Source organism: Thermobia domestica, chromosome 8 (assembly GCF_964235325.1).
Source record: "Thermobia domestica chromosome 8, izTheDome1.hap1.1, whole genome shotgun sequence".
Taxonomy (NCBI): domain Eukaryota; kingdom Metazoa; phylum Arthropoda; class Insecta; order Zygentoma; family Lepismatidae; genus Thermobia; species Thermobia domestica.
Genome location: NC_137461.1, coordinates 236534134 through 236551743, shown reverse-complemented (window position 1 = coordinate 236551743; position 17610 = coordinate 236534134). Strand labels below are relative to the sequence as shown.

The 17610-nt window shown below is 34.9% G+C and overlaps 1 protein-coding gene across 2 annotated transcripts in view; it reads left to right on the top strand.

Moving 5' to 3' along the window:
- Positions 1-308: 308 nt before the first annotated feature.
- ScsbetaA (Succinyl-coenzyme A synthetase beta subunit, ADP-forming) overlaps positions 309-17610 on the top strand; it is a 58425-nt gene continuing 41123 nt past the window's right edge. Inside the window, exon 1 of one of the 2 annotated variants that reach the window (XM_081769549.1) lies at positions 309-493. In XM_081769549.1, coding sequence (XP_081625675.1) covers positions 428-493 — 66 coding nt within the window. In that variant the 5' untranslated portion in view covers positions 309-427. The remainder of the gene's footprint in view (positions 494-17610) is intronic. The other variant, XM_081769550.1, reaches the window with a different exon arrangement.

Sequence of the window (17610 nt, the reverse complement as noted above, 5' to 3'; positions counted from 1 at the left end):
TCCAAAGAATGTTTACTAAAAACATGGTACTTGCTTATGAGGTTATTGGGTCTGTTCACAGATCGCTTTGAAATCAGATTTACGTTTAATTTTTATTTTATTTTTCCCTTATGCAGGCTATAGCAAAATAAGAACTGAGCAAATCGTGTTTTAAAAAAAAATGACAATGACAATCACTGATAATAGTTGGAATTAATTCAATTTGATTGAATTTCCAATCTAAGGTTATTACCATATAACAACATTGAATTAAGAAGTTAAAATGCTTTTCTATGTTTCATAATGTGAGAAAATTCCTGTATATACTAATTAACCTTGGGATGATTTTATATAGCGAAACTGACTAAAGTTGTAGGTCAACAACAGACAGTAGAAACTCGTAGAAACGAAGGAAAGCAAATAAGCAATTGAAAGGAATCGCCTAAAGATGGCATCGTTACTTTTGAAGGGAATAAATCTTGTGGAAACTTTATCCCGCAGAAGCGGTACAAAGGTGAGAAAGAGATTTGATCACTTTAATATTACGGAAACAAAATGTGGAATATTTAAAATGCTATCTATTTTGATGTAACTAAAAATATCAGTAGCAATTATGTAAGGTATCAAATTCCTATGCTGAGACTGCCCAATTTCGTATCTAGTAAGTGTAATTAAAACAAGTCATGTACATTCATTGTAAGGGGACCATACTCTGCTACTTTTTCCTTTCATTTAAAGAAGCTAGTAATAGCTTGAAATTGTAAGATAATCGACGAATAAAGTATGAATATTATTACTAGGTTTCAAAAAAAAATTAGCACTTACGAAAATTATCCTTGCACTTAAACATATAGTACGGTACAAGGTAAATTCAGAAAATCGAAATACGTGGAAATTACAGTAACCTGTGTCTGGAACTTGTGCTGAGTTTCTTAATAAATGTTTTACGTTTTTGTTCTACACCTCTTGTTTCCCAAACAAGCATAATGTAGAGTTCAATATACGTACTTTTCCTAAGAGAGACTCATTGGATTCAAGGAGAATGGTAAATTTGCGCTTTGCACATCACTTAATAAATAAAAGAATATACATACTTTCGAGCGGAGTATTTACATCTACATACAACCTGCTGATGGAGTGGCCAAACTTACAGGTTTTTGAAAAATACCCATACACATTTTGAAACCGTGTTACACGAGAAGGAAAGAGTACCCAAATTTCGAAGTTCCGTAACTTACGTGTACAACATTTCTGGAAGGTAAGTGATAGCGAAGAATATGAAAGTGAAAAAATAAACGCTGAGTAGCTATGTTGGGTTCTTCCAAGAATTATTTTGTAACATCCGTGGATTTTTTCGGGTATCTTTTGGTTTCTCCCCCCATCTCGCACATATGAGATCTTCAGTGTTACTTCATGAAATATAGCTGAGCGAGTGAAGGGGGTTAGAAGACCCACAGGGCTTGTTTTCTACCTTTATCACAATTTAGACAAAAAGGAGGCCGCGGTGGCTTAGTGGTAGAGCGTCCAACTCTGGTGCTTCGGATCCCTGGTTCGATTACAGCTCGCGCCAAGTGGACTTTGTAGTGGACAAAACCGTGTGTGTGGGTTTCCTCAGGGTTCTCCCGTTTCCTCCCACTTTCTTTATTCTACCATTTCATTCATTTCTCATCATCACCGTCTCATTTAGCCTAGCCGACATGATCGTGGGACGTAAAACTCAAATATTTCATTTCAATTTAGACAAAGACAAGGTACTCAGCTCTAGAGCCATGAAACGAGTTGGGGAAGATTCTAAATACCATACGATCTTTCTATAAGCAAAGGAATGTGCAGTGGTAAGCATGAGTGTAATTTAATTTTTTCGTTTAATCTTCCGTAGATGGCAGTCCCGGATTAGATTTACATTAACCTTTATTGAACGTTGTATTGTCATTTCTTTGTTATTTTAATATACTTTACCTAGAGTTACTCCTCTATCATTTCCGTCGTTCGTTCATTCTTAAATATTAAAGCCTGTAACAAACATCTTGGCATTTCAGCGAAACGAATAAAACGCAAGCTCTGACGCGATGTTGCCGAATGCTAAAGGGTGTGGTTATGGCTAAGCAGACGAACTACAGCGCGATCAGGTGGCAAAGGATAGACTTGGATGTGTACAAAATAAACATGGCAATACCGCTTACCTCTCATTTGGTAGCAGCGTTTAAAGGGAACTTGGAGTGCCGCCTTCAAATGCCAAAATGTTTGTCACGCCGTTTAATTGCAAACATTTCTTATTTCCATGCTTTCTTTGCTCTTCCCTAGATATTTAGCGTCTTGTGTTCTATTACTTCGCAAAATTATGCCTTCCAACTGTTAAGTGCTGCAAACTATCCACCATTCAGAAGTAACGAAAACAATGAATCCGGTCTCTTCTAGTTTCCAACCAGCAGTATAAACAACACTATTACAATATTATGTACTGGTAAATAGATCTTTAGAGGGGGGATTGAGAGCGGAGTCCCCTATTCTTATATTCATGAAATAGACCTTCTCTTAGCAGGAAAGGTGCTCTTGCTGACTTAAAAAGTGTTTCTTAAGGAAAGAGTTGCATTAACGGATGCAAACTGAGTTCAAGAGGACTGAGTATAAACACAGCGTGTGCAGGTATGGCATAAAAACTGCAGTGCATAAACCACGAATTAACGTAAAAACAACTTACTACTAAAAAGTAAAAAGGTGGTCACTAAAAAGCACGAATGCTATGTTACCGAATCAAGGCAGGAGTGCAGCAAGAGATCCCGAGCTATAGCGAGGGGTTGCATCTGTATGGAGCAGGCACATCAGTGACGGTGGTATACGCATAAAGGCGAATAGTGGAAAAACACATGCTTTGTGTATGGCACAGCTTTGCGACACTTCTGTCTACACTTTGTGCACTGCCTTGACATAGCACTTCACTTAATCATGTCTTTCGTATGGAGTACTACATGGTAAAGAACTTTGTATTTCTACCTTGTTATACACGCAACAGGTGAGATATCGGTATATTTCGATTACCTGTACAACCCTTTTGTAAAATCAAGTAACGTATTTCTTCTGTGGGTTTTACAAGTTTATGCCTCCATAAAATGAAAAAGCATCTAAAATTTTGACCCATTTCACCATATTGGTTATGATGCAACTCCCCTCTTAGTTTCTGCTGTACGTTTCTGATTTCCCTGCATTACTGTAGCATACACATCCTAGGTTATTTAATAAGACAGTGGATTTGAAACACTGCCATATTATGCTCTATTGCCTGTTTACCTAATATTGTATCAATACACGAACTCATACAGTCCAGAATTTAACTTCGTTTTTCTTCCTAATTAATCATCCTATACTGATGACCAGTATTAGCTTTTCTTTTCTTTTTTTTTATTTATTATTATTATTATTATTATTATTATTCTCATGCCTACGTTTCATCTAATTGTGTTATTTCTCCTTCAATTTCGTATTTCGGCGCCTCCATTTGCGGCAGTTAACTCCTTGTTTCTGTTCGAAAGTATTATTTATGTTGAAGTTCGCACATTTTAAACTGTTAGTGAAGTGTTATGAGTATGAATGCATGATTATTAATGAGAAGAAGGAGGGAATTGATGCGAACCACTGAATTCAAACAAAGGAGGTAGCTATATAAACAAAAGAACTGAAAGTTTTTTTTTTTTTTTTTTTTTTTGGTGTGTGTGTGTGTGTGAGTTTGTAAGGCTAGGCACATGGGAAAAACAAAGTACGTTAAATACATGTTTGCCTATTTTGAAGCAATATTGACAAAGTAGAACCCAAAATGTGTACGTGTAACTCGCCTGTATGCAATTTCTCAGGTAACCGAACTTCCTTGTAAGTCACGAAACCAATGCTCTTCTCAAAGTACCCTAGTAAAAGTGGATAACATTTTTTATACAGTTTGGGCCAAATTTTTTCCTAAAATTATTTATCAACATAATGATTTCCGTCTTTCTGAGTAAACTTGCACCGAGGAATAGATTGTCTCCTCTAAAATATCATGTATGAAGGAACTGTGTGTCAATTTAATCCGAAGGATAAACGTATACCGTATGTAATGATTTTCTATTAGAATATGCATTCTTTGTCTTTAGTCGTCTTAATTCAAGTAGCTTCTCAGTCGCTTCTCAATGCGAGCTTAACACCAAAATATGTGCTTCCATAGCGGGATCGAATTTGGGACCACCATCTAGTTCCACGAAGCTTTAGGTATTATATAATTATCTCTATGGCTTTTGGAACCCGAAGATTCAATGCCGCATTCGCAAAATATCTCTATTGACCTTTGTCCTTAGCCAATTGGATTCGTATTTCAATTTTTGCGAGATCCATCTTTAATATTGTTCTCTCACCTTTGCGTAGGCCTTCCTAATTGTCTTTTTCGATTAGGTTTCCCAGTTAAAATTTTGAAAGCGTTCCTACTTTCTTCCATTCTGCCTACGTGACGTGCGCACTTGAGCCCCCTAGACTTCATGACAGTAGCAGCGTTAGGTAAACCTAAAAATTCTGCCATTTTCGTCCCTCCTGGTTTCGAGTACTCGCTTAAGGATTTTATTTTCAACTATTTTAAATCTATGTTCTCTCAAAGTAAGGGACCAAGTTTGGCAACTGAACAACACAACAGACGTAATTATAGTTTTATATATTTTAAGGTTCAAATTATACATTATAAAGGGAGTTTCTAGAACATACCGACGAACTTCGCATACGTGATCAGGATCTGAATATGAAAAAAAAGTTTATGTGCGACTTCAGTTGGAAACGCCTAGTTACGGAGATGGGGTAATTAGTGAAATTGGTCCTAGGATGGTTGCACTGAATAAAACAAGCGACAAACTTTAGATGCTTATTTAGGACCTAGATCCGAGAAAAACTTTTATCTGGAACTTCGGACGGAAATTTGCGGCAAATTTAAGACAATTAGTAGAGTTGAACGTAGGGTGGTTTACTTTAATTGGTCATTGTGTGTAAGTAGATATACCCGACTAAAATCTGACATTAACTTATTTTTTTCTTGTATTGAGATTCAGACCCTACGCGCAGAGTGTTTGTCGGTTGTTTTCCAGTGTAGCCACTTTACGACCAGTCTACTAATTACCGTAAATTAGCACTGTTTTAGTAATTAGGCGTTTCCGACCAAATTAAAGGTGTATTTTTTTCTTTTAAGGCCCTGAATATATAGGTCATACGAAATTTGTCAGTTTATTCCCGGAACACTCTTATAATCCTTGTTAACTTCAATTAATGTAATAATGACTAAATAACTTTCTGCTAAATCATTTTAAATTTCGAAGATAATATAAGGCAGCACTTAATAATATCAAGGCTGTAGTAAACATATGAGACCTTCAAGTCAGGAGCGTCATTTCAGATTTTGCTTGAAGGGGGGGCAAAACCCCATGATATAAGTAAAATTTCGCATTTTTCATTCATTTATTACTACTCTATTGATAAATCTATATAAATCTCAAAGTCGGGGGGGGGGGGCAATTACCCCTCCCTGCCCCTCCTAAATGACGCCCCTGCTTCAAGTCAGTGATTGGAATCACATTTACTCTACTGAAATTGAACCTGACTCTTTCTCGTCAAGGGATTATCCCAGTTGGAAAGAAAATGTGTGTTCGTAAATTCTTTCAAGTCTTACGTGATTAACCAATGCAGAGATGTCAGTGTCGTAGTTTCCGGCTTGGTTAGCTATCACAACTTGACCAAATGAACACACTTCCTATACATAAATTGATTCCATATTTCTCGCGATGTTTTGGTATCTGATTTCATTATGCGTTAATTTGTAAAAAATACTAGTTCACTCAGTGCGAGATATGGTGCCCCATATTTTGAACAAATTGCAGGTTTAAATTTATTATTCAGTATTGTGGAAATTCGTTCTATTATTTGTATTATGTATGTAAATTATGGAAGATACAAGTTGCATGTGTATTTCATACAGGCTCATTTGATAAATCAAGATTTTGGTGTCCCCTGTGTAAAATTTGTTTGTGAAATGTTACACAACGAAGATAGTAATCTTCATATCTAAATGTAAAAGGGGCGGGTGGCTGTGCAGAAAAAGGTTTTCAATTAATTCAAATTTTGAAACAATTTAGCCCTTTGACTGGGTTTGGTTGTACTTATGCTGAATTATTTTCATTTCCTAATGTTTTTAACATTCATTACGGATACTGAAACAATCAACTCTACAAATATAGTGGCTAGCACATGTGTGAGAGCATTTAAACGCACCACGGTGTATCGAATCGCACCTTAAACTATAGGGCCCCATAGCAGAACATGCCGCGATCTGCGATGTGATCGCAGAAAATTTGCCGCGCCTGTGCAGAAAAAACTGCCAGAGGAAATAAAATAGCCAATAGAAAAGAATAAAAACCTGCCTGCTATGTATAGATGTCTTAAATGCACGGACGACTCGCATTTGAACTGTTTTTCACGTCGTATAAAGCATATTTTTTAGCAATCACAAGTGTTTCTACTGCTGGAACTGATCGTCTTGATTTTTTATTTTGGAATTCCTGCAGAAAATTTTTGACTTGCAAAAGCTCATCGCAGAAAGACAAAGAAAGTTCTGTCATCAGGATCACGGGTAAAGGAACCCTAAACTTCAACCAGAACAATACTCGTAGAGATTATTACTTGGGTTACGCGTAATACAAGGAAATGTTTCCGAACTGCAATGGTAATCGCCCACTTCAATAGTCTAGTGGCTAGAGTGCATGACTGACGCCCCCCCCCCCCCCCGCTGGTCTAGTGGCTAGCACGTACGCTTTTGGTGTACAGTCATCAGTTCACTTTCCGATGGGAGAGCACAATACATTTTTTTAAACAATATTAACTGACCAACAAAGGCGTTAGAAAGTGGAAAATAAAAGTACTTAAAAAAGCAGAAAATAATTACTTACTATTATCCATAAAAAGTTGTGGAGGGAACCGAGGTTCGAGTGCGTACTTCGGTTTTGAGCACAGTTCCGGAACATACGTTTAGAACGTGACTGGTACTGATTGAACTAGTACTACAAATAGTCTACATAAATATACATATGTGGATATTTAAACTTTGTCTCAATAGCCTTACTTCTGCAATTACTCAGACTTGAAATGGTCTTGGTTCTTTCCCTATCTACGTCTTCTCTAGCCCATGTCACAAATTTACGAATGTATTAAAAATATAGGATCTCGAAGTCCGGTGGCTAATGCTCAGGTGTTTACTAGCCCAGAAGAATGATTGAAAAATAAAAATATCAACACTCAAACAGGTCGTCGAACTGGACACACATCTAAATCATTTCTTACCTTAGATTCCCATAACGTTGTGTCATATGCACATGCAGTAATATGCACATGTTAAAATATTTAGCACACACACATAGAAACCACAGATTGTTTATTCATAGAAATGAAACATTATGATAACATATACATGTGACGTTAGCGCCATTTATTAGTATGCAATCCACGTTACTTATCAAACTGCCCACACATGATACCACAGAGTGTTGGATGAGAAATTTGCTCTGATAAAGACAGTAAAAAGGATCATACGCTAGATGCACATATTTCCATACATGGAATATGGATACCCACCGTTAAAGTTACCGTTGCGCATAAAGATGTTAACGGACTGACGCCATTAACGAATTCGGCAAGATAATCTCTCTCGCTATACATTACAAGCAACAGAATCCAAAAATAGGTTTTCGTTCAAGAGTTATTATGTGGAGTAACAGACGCTTTTACTAATGTTAAAGTTTGAGTTACACCATGAACAGAATGAGATTGAAATTGAATATGGTAGTTCATTAAGATTCAGCAAAAATCCTCGTTAACCGAAAACTATACTCATCGTTTCTCCGTTCATATGCAGCTTTCAAGATAACGAAATCATAGATACTAGAAATGTGAATATAGAAATACTTATTATTTCTTTATAATATGTAAAATATATCACTCAGCCTTACCGGGGTTTGAGTCCGTCTGGAGTCGAACCTCGGTTCAGCAAAAAAAAAAAAAATGCTACGGAGACGAGATTTCGTTCTCTCGGCGCGCCAAAAAAAAAAATTATATCGTCTTCTACCTCACTCTAAGACCCACCCTTCTCCAACGGATTCCAGGGCTTTAGAGAACGGAACGTCTTGAGAGTGGAATTAAAAAAAAATGTTACAAGTACAAGTGGAAGAAAATGCTTTGTTCCAAATCTTCTTTTATACAACACATGCTGCATAGCTGAAATGCAATCAATAAGGCGGTGATCAGAGTGAGTTTCGGAAATGCCTTATCACGAGCGTAGAGCTAAACGCTCTCGTCTCTGATAAGAATACGCACTAATAATAATAATAATAATAATAATAAATGTACTGAAAGAAATTTTGAATTTCCGAAGATCACTCTGATTACATACTTGTAATGCAAATATAGATAATGTTCTCTAATTTCCAGTCATGAAATGAAATGGGTGAAATATTGACATACATAAATGAATAGACACCCTTTTTGGTTAACAGCCAAATTTAGTGTTAAAATTTAATTTCAGAGAAAGGCAATTTTGAAAGCGAATTCAACAAATCTCACTTTTATATATATGAATTTGAAATTTAACAAACTTTAAATTTAATAATCCAAATTGAAGTTAGAACAACAAAGCATTAAAACCAATGAAAAGGAATACTGAACCGCTTCTAGTATTACAACAGATATTAATATAGTAATAATTAATTTTGGATTAAAAAAAAATATATATATATATTATGGCCGTGAAAAGATTTAATCTTGTTAAATATTAAAAGCTGATTCAAGCTCCCTTTCCTCCTTTCTGTACACGAATAATAATTATTTAGAATGATTTTCTAATAAGCCACAAGTAGTTTACAACATTTAAATAAATAATGAAAACACACAAAGTGTATAATTTTAGTGATACTTTAAAAAATATACTCTTGTTTTTAAACTGAAATATCACATTTTTACGCTTTTGTCTAGAATTGCTTTTGGTCTCGATTTCTTTTGTTAAAACCAAAAATGTAAATTTCTTTTGCATACAAAGTGGTCAAATCTATCTAAATTATTTTAAAAATGATTTGAACAACCAGTTGATTTATTAGAATAAATAATAATAATTTTGCCTCGGCCTTGGCTATCTATGAGAAGAGACTTTAAGGGATAGTAGGAAAATTTAGAATGGTGTTTAATTTTGTAATGACTAGTCATATGAAAGAAGAGATTTAAAGTTTGAATCGATAGAAATTTGTCTCGTTAAGCATAAACACATATACATATAATTTAAGTAACATCACTGAATATCAAATTGCTTAAATATGTTTTCGATACGCACAGGAAATAAATATATACATATTGGACAAAAGTATACAAATAAAAAAAAAGTAATTAATAAAAAAATACAAGAATATTTGTAATAAATTGTCTGGATTAGACATAACACTCTTCAAAACTCTGATGAAAATAATAGTTTTTAATTTGATAAAAAAAAATAATAATGAAACAATACAATTACATGATCCGTGGAAATTAATGTCCATTTATAGAATAAATCAGTTAGATAAAAAAAAATCACAGTCTTTGAAAATCTAAATGATATAATCAAGTTTATAGTTTTTGCACTTTAAAAAAAAATATTGAATACTTAATTCACGTCCTGGGAAATAATGTTCATTGATTTCTAGAATAATTAACTTGGAAATCATTCCGCCAACACATGATTTGGTGTGGAATTGCCGCAAAAAGGTGGTGGAATCAATAGTAATAACTGTGGGCAAATGACACAGTGATGTCCATCGCACGTCTAAAAGTTTGTTCAATACAAGGAAATGGAATCGTCTTACCTTGAGTATCTTCACAAATCTTACATACTTTTGATGTTGCATGAATATGATGCGGGCTGTTTCCTCTAGTCGTCCCACTTCTTTCTTAGGAAATTGGGCTTCACCATTACATCTCGGATCCCGAAACAGGAGTCTCCTCATTGTCTCTGGTCTTTTACCGGTATTAATATCCTGGTTGCATTTCGTTCCTCCTAAATTTTCAACCCACATCACTGAGAACCTCGTTTGATTGAGTTGAGTTGATATACAGATGATTTCACTTACATTAAACATGTGGACACAAAATAGAAGACGAGCCACTACCACGTTAATTTCCTTCTTCATTTACAGGAATTTAAAAAAATCGCTAGCAGAATAAATATATATAGATATGTGTTGTGTAGAGTTTGTATATGTTAATTATGTCGGCACCCGAATGAATCTCTCGCAGGATACCACTTTAAAGCTATTTAGCCATTCATATTGGCTGTGCACTTCACTTAACTACAATTTAAAAAAAAATGCGTGTACGTGTGTGTAGTTTTCTTATCACGTGTTAGTCCTCTAGTGCCGCGGAGTTCGAACTAACTGCCTTCTCTCGTTTGTTTCTTTTTCAATTTTCTTCTTTTATTTTAAAAGTGCAAACTCGTCGTTGTATTGGTGGCTTATGTCCCTCTTCCAAAAAGTCCGTTGGAAGGGTGGCGTTGTTTCAACTAGATGACAGTTAGTTCTGGAGACCACTGTCCATTTTTTTTTTTTTTTTTTTTTTTTTTTTTTTTTTTTTTTTTTTTTTTTTTTTTACTGGGGCGGTGTGCTTTCTTCGTAGCCAAAGTGCGAAGGAACGTTTCTGGCCTTTTTCTGTGATGTGGGTGGTCGGTGCAACCATGAAGGAATAGAATACAACCAATCGTATTTTCTGGAACTCGCTGGCAAACGGTTCTCGGAGATTAAGAGAAGGGATGTTTAACTAAAAAAAATACTTTGGCTTTCCCAAATAACATTTATTATAAAAAAAAATGTTTCAGTGGTCTCAAAAGTATAAAGAATAATAATTGCTCCGTGGAATGATTGTTACAATTACCCCCCTCCTAAGATGAAGCTAGAGATGCAAAATCTTTGGAGCTCTGCTTCATCCTGAGAGAGTCGATGTTTACATTACATTTATAAGAATTTCAAGTCAAAATGTAAGTCCCTAAAAATCCGAACCCTAAAAAAAAATAATTTTAAAAAGTACATAAAAATCCTGGCTCTGATGTTGCTTCCGCCATTCTTCTTTTAAAGGTTAGCAGAAAACTTCTTTCTGTAAAAGCGTAACACATTGTAGGGTTTCGAGTCCGATCACAGTTTGACGAGCCGCCAGAGTGCTATTTATGTTCGCTTCATTTTGTATATTTTTGGCGCCATTTATGACACAAATATATCACAACAAATTATTATTAATTTTTCTAAGCAATTTTAACATATTTTGAATGCAAGGTCATTGGTTCTTTACTATTTACCCATTAATGTATCATATATTATTTTGGTTCTTTGGAGATGCGTCCTGGTATGTCCGGAGGGTGCTATTGGAGCTTTTATCTCTTTGCGAGGTTAACATCTTTACTTGTACTTAAGCTTGGAACTCCTGTCATGCTCTTTTAATCTTACATGATCCACTTGGACTTCGTCTATACAAACAATTAATAAAATAAGAGGACGTCTTCTATCTTCTACCATACTGGGTAGGAACAAACTTATAATTCTGCTGGACTCTGAGGAAGTTCGCTGCTTCAAGCAGTATGTACTCAAGCTCGGCGCGTTAAGTCCTACAGAAAGTCTACACCTCAAACACGAAGGTTGCGTTGAGCTTCTTAACAAGTGCTTCTAACGCAAGTTCTACTTCGGAGCTCAATCGGGACCGTAGTACAACCGAGTGCTCTAACTTTCATTTTTCTCGAGTCAACAAGTGTCATATTCATTGCCAGCCACAATGCGTGGTCATTTACATGTTTAAATTTTTCCTCAAGTTTTGCTCCTCCGTCTTCAATGTCACATCTCTCCGTTACTACCTTGCTTCCGACAATTATCCATTAATTTTAACTTCAATTTTCAACTTGACTTTTGTGCTTTCCTTATTTTTCTTTTTCTATTGTATGAACAAAGTTGCTGCGATATGTATTTTAACTTTGGGAGGGCGCGCTGTTTCTGTTGTTACAAGAGCGCTGCTCACCTCGACCAGATAGTCTTTTTTTTTTTTTTTAATCGATCTACATTACTATGAATTTTCTCTTCCTGGCGCAAGTTTCTCACATGACAAGTAGCGGCTTATTTCTTTGGCACTCAATTTGATCATAAACTCAAACCCTGGAGTCACAGGTATCTAATAATTTACATGGCTTTGGTCGTCATCGGAGATCCGGCCGTCTTCGCCTCTGTCAGGTGGTGCTTCCTGTCTGGAAATCTCTCTGACATGTACTTGTCTCCCTCTTCGCGTGTACACTGATCCATCGGTGGAAGTTGGTCTCACGACCATGTTGTTGTCTTTTACCAGAAACTTTATGCGTATGCGTTTCTTTCGCACTCTTTTTCTATGGTTGCCATTTAGCTTCTCATGAGTTCTTTTCCTCTTCTTCAATCGCTGCCTATTGGTCGCCTTACATGCAAGCTGCTTAGTATGCCTATCTACACTCACCGGAATTGCTGAAAGTAAATTCAGCGGTTGAGGTGGTGCTACCAGTTGCTTTAGATCTACATTATGTAGCCCTGTAGCAATATGCTCCTCCTTTTCAATCGGTTGCTCCTTTTCACAAATTTGTTCAGTGCATTCTCTGTCTTCCTGTTTCTGGAGACTTTCTCTGGCCACAATAATTTCATTTGGCAGTTCCTGCTCGCACTCAACATCTTGAACATTATTTGATGCATTTCCAGAAGTTTCTTCTCGTTCTTTTTGTTCTTCTCGCCATTTTCTCCATTCTTCTTTTTGTTCTTCTCGCCATTTTCTCTGTTCTTCTATAAGAGTCTGTAGCATGACGACAATATCAGTATTTGCAAACTTTCTGTTAGAAGCATCTGCTTGCTCTGTTCTCGTTGGCGTTTCTTCGGTTGCTGGAGATTGTCTTCTCTTGGTTGACGCCACTGCTGTGTTGACAGCGCTACATGTGACACACTCTGCATTAGGAGAAGATGGGATTACATCCTGTTCCCATACATCTTTGCCACAATCAGGGCAAGTTCGTTCCTCTCCAGTCAGCATTTTGGGATCTTATTTCCAGTGTCTGAGCACGCAGTCTCGGCATCTGAAACTCAAAAAGGTCAGCTTCTATGATAGATTAAATCCTCCTCAATGGGAAAAGAAATGGACACAAAACATCTAGTTCTAATGACCCTACAATTGGTTATGCTGACTTGCATAAAATTAATTTCACTGACCACAAGACGACTTCAAAAACTTACACACACACGCTTATTTATTTATTTACTATGCATATAAAATGTGGTACCCTGCTGGAGGTCACCCATTGGTGACAACACAACTCACACATCACAACTCTTTATAGCTATTATTCGTTACAACGGAATTAACATATTTACTAAATTAAAAAAATACAATAAGTCTAAAATACTTAACTTATCCAACATACTTAGCGCTAATAATAATAATAATCATAATAATAAAAATGATAAGACATTCATGAATTCTCTAAAAGAAATATATAAATGTATATGCGAAAACACGATATAAAATTTTACATATAGGCTATACGTACCCAACGGAAAGAAACAATCTGGATTGTTATCTCATCCTAATTTGCTTACCTTTCTTTCTTCTTTTTTTTTTGCAGGCAAAAGAAACAAAACAAACAGATAGTTGAAAATACTTTTTTTTTTTTTTTTTTTTTTTTTTTTTTTTTTTTTTTTTTAAGAGACGGTCGCACGGTCTACCCCCTGTTGCTTTTCGGTGGGCAAGTATTATTGTTGACCCTCTTTAACGAAATTTTCTTTTTGACCTGGTTGCTTTTGCTCCTTCTAGTTCTTCAAATATTCAGAAGAAACAAATCCCAGAGGCAAGAAAATGTGACTTTTTTTTTTTTTTTTAACTACCTATTTCGTTCTGTTTTGTTTTTCTGAAAATGTATCCGTTATCAATACAAAAAAAAAAATTAAGATACTGAAAATAAAATACCAATGACAAGAGTGCTATAACACTCACCATTTACGTAGTTGAGAGAGAATAAGATTCTACGGGATGTGAACCAATAGTTCAAATAATTGGGGTCAGTGTTCGGGAAGCTATTTTTCTCTTTAACATAACCCTACTTCAAATGATTCGTGTAGCTGTTTGGCGCGAAAACTATATAAATAACATTCGAGTTCCTGTTCGCGGCGCTATTCTTTGTAAAATATATCACTCAGCCTTACCGGGGTTTGAGTCCGTCTGGAGTCGAACCTCGGTTCAGCCAAAAAAAAAAAAAAAAAAAGATGCTACGGAGACGAGATTTCGTTCTCTCGGCGCGCCAAAAAAAATTATATCGTCTTCTACCTCACTCTAAGACCCACCCTTCTCCAACGGATTCCAGGGCTTTAGAGAACGGAACGTCTTGAGAGTGGAATTAAAAAAAAAGTTACAAGTACAAGTGGAAGAAAATGCTTCGTTCCAAATCTTCTTTTATACAACACATGCTGCGTAGCTGAAATGCAATCAATAAGGCGGTGATCAGAGTGAGTTTCGGAAATGCCTTATCACGAGCGTAGAGCTAAACGCTCTCGTCTCTGATAAGAATACGCACTAATAATAATAATAATAATAATAATAATAATAATAATAATAATAATAAATGTACTGAAAGAAATTTTGAATTTCCGAAGATCACTCTGATTACATACTTGTAATGCAAATATAGATAATGTTCTCTAATTTCCAGTCATGAAATGAAATGGGTGAAATATTGACATACATAAATGAATAGACACCCTTTTTGGTTAACAGCCAAATTTAATGTTAAAATTTAATTTCAGAGAAAGGCAATTTTGAAAGCGAATTCAACAAATCTCACTTTTATATATATGAATTTGAAATTTAACAAACTTTAAATTTAATAATCCAAATTGAAGTTAGAACAACAAAGCATTAAAACCAATGAAAAAGAATACTGAACCGCTTCTAGTATTACAACAGATATTAATATAGTAATAATTAATTTTGGATTAAAAAAAAATATATATATATATTATGGCCGTGAAAAGATTTAATCTTGTTAAATATTAAAAGCTGATTCAAGCTCCCTTTCCTCCTTTCTGTACACGAACAATAATTATTTAGAATGATTTTCTAATAAGCCACAAGTAGTTTACAACATTTAAATAAATAATGAAAACACACAAAGTGTATAATTTTAGTGATACTTTAAAAAATATACTCTTGTTGTTTTTAAACTGAAATATCACATTTTTACGCTTTTGTCTAGAATTGCTTTTGGTCTCGATTTCTTTTGTTAAAACCAAAAATGTAAATTTCTTTTGCATACAAAGTGGTCAAATCTATCTAAATTATTTTAAAAATGATTTGAACAACCAGTTGATTTATTAGAATAAATAATAATAATTTTGCCTCGGCCTTGGCTATCTATGAGAAGAGACTTTAAGGGATAGTAGGAAAATTTAGAATGGTGTTTAATTTTGTAATGACTAGTCATATGAAAGAAGAGATTTAAAGTTTGAATCGATAGAAATTTGTCTCGTTAAGCATAAACACATATACATATAATTTAAGTAACATCACTGAATATCAAATTGCTTAAATATGTTTTCGATACGCACAGGAAATAAATATATACATATTGGACAAAAGTATACAAATAAAAAAAAGTAATTAATAAAAAAATACAAGAATATTTGTAATAAATTGTTTGGATTAGACATAACACTCTTCAGAACTCTGATGAAAATAATAGTTTTTAATTTGATATTTAAAAAAAATAATAATGAAACAATACAATTACATGATCCGTGGAAATTAATGTCCATTTATAGAATAAATCAGTTAGATAAAAAAAAAAATCACAGTCTTTGAAAATCTAAATGATATAAGCAAGTTTATAGTTTTTGCACTTTAAAAAAAATTATTGAATACTTAATTCACGTCCTGGGAAATAATGTTCATTGATTTCTAGAATAATTAACTTGGAGGTCATTCCGCCAACACATGATTTGGTGTGGAATTGCCGCAAAAAGGTAGTGGAATCAATAGTAATAACTGTGGGCAAATGACACAGTGATGTCCATCGCACGTCTAAAAGTTTGTTCAATACAAGGAAATGGAAACGTCTTACCTTGAGTATCTTCACAAATCTTACATACTTTTGATGTTGCATGAATATGATGCTGGCTGTTTCCTCTAGTCGTCCCACTTCTTTCTTAGGAAATTGGGCTTCACCATTACATCTCGGATCCCGAAACAGGAGTCTCCTCATTGTCTCTGGTCTTTTACCGGTATTAATATCCTGGTTGCATTTCGTTCCTCCTAAATTTCCAACCCACATCACTGAGAACCTCGTTTGATTGAGTTGAGTTGATATACAGATGATTTCACTTACATTAAACATGTGGACACAAAATAGAAGACGAGCCACTACCACGTTAATTTCCTTCTTCATTTACAGGAATTAAAAAAAATCGCTAGCAGAATAAATATATATAGATATGTGTTGTGTAGAGTTTGTATATGTTAATTATGTCGGCACCCGAATGAATCTCTCGCAGGATACCACTTTAAAGCTATTTAGCCATTCATATTGGCTGTGCACTTCACTTAACTACAATTAAAAAAAAAAAAAAATGCGTGTATGTGTGTGTAGTTTTCTTATCACGTGTTAGTCCTCTAGTGCCGCGGAGTTCGAACTAACTGCCTTCTCTCGTTTGTTTCTTTTTCAATTTTCTTCTTTTATTTTAAAAGTGCAAACTCGTCGTTGTATTGGTGGCTTATGTCCCTCTTCCAAAAAGTCCGTTGGAAGGGTGGCGTTGTTTTAACTAGATGACAGTTAGTTCTGGAGACCACTGTCCACTTTTTTTTTTTTTTTTTTTTTTTTTTTTAACGGGCGGTGTGCTTTCTTCGTAGCCAAAGTGCGAAGGAACGTTTCTGGCCTTTTTCAGTGATGTGGGTGGTCGGTGCAACCAAGAAGGAATAGAATACAACCAATCGTATTTTCTGGAACTCGCTGGCAAACGGTTCTCGGAGATTAAGAGAAGGGATGTTTAACTAAAAAAAATACTTTGGCTTTCCCAAATAACATTTATTATATAAAAAAAAAATGTTTCAATGGTCTCAAAAGTATAAAGAATAATAATTGCTCCGTGGAGTGATTGTTACAAATATATTAAGAATTTCATGTATCTTACGGAGCTTCGTGATATAATAAACATTTTAAGTACGAACACTGCTGTTTGGTCCGAATTTGTGCAAAGTAAGATCTTACTGAGAGAGTCACTGCAAATGTCACGAATGGCCATAGAAAATGTTCTAATTTGATATGTGCTGTTTGAAAGAGTATTCGTACTTAACCATATACAGAAAAATAAAACAAAGATGCAACGAAAGAGAGAGTTCAAGGTTTGGTCCCAAGATATTTGAGAAAGCTCACAGCAGAAGTATGAATAAAATACAAGGGCTGCAAATAAAACGATAACCCAATAAAAAGTAAACTCGTTCTTTATAGTTAAATGTGGAAGATTGAGCTTAAATTTTTTCCATGTAGTTGCTCTGTAGCACTATATTTAAATAACAACGTTTCTTATC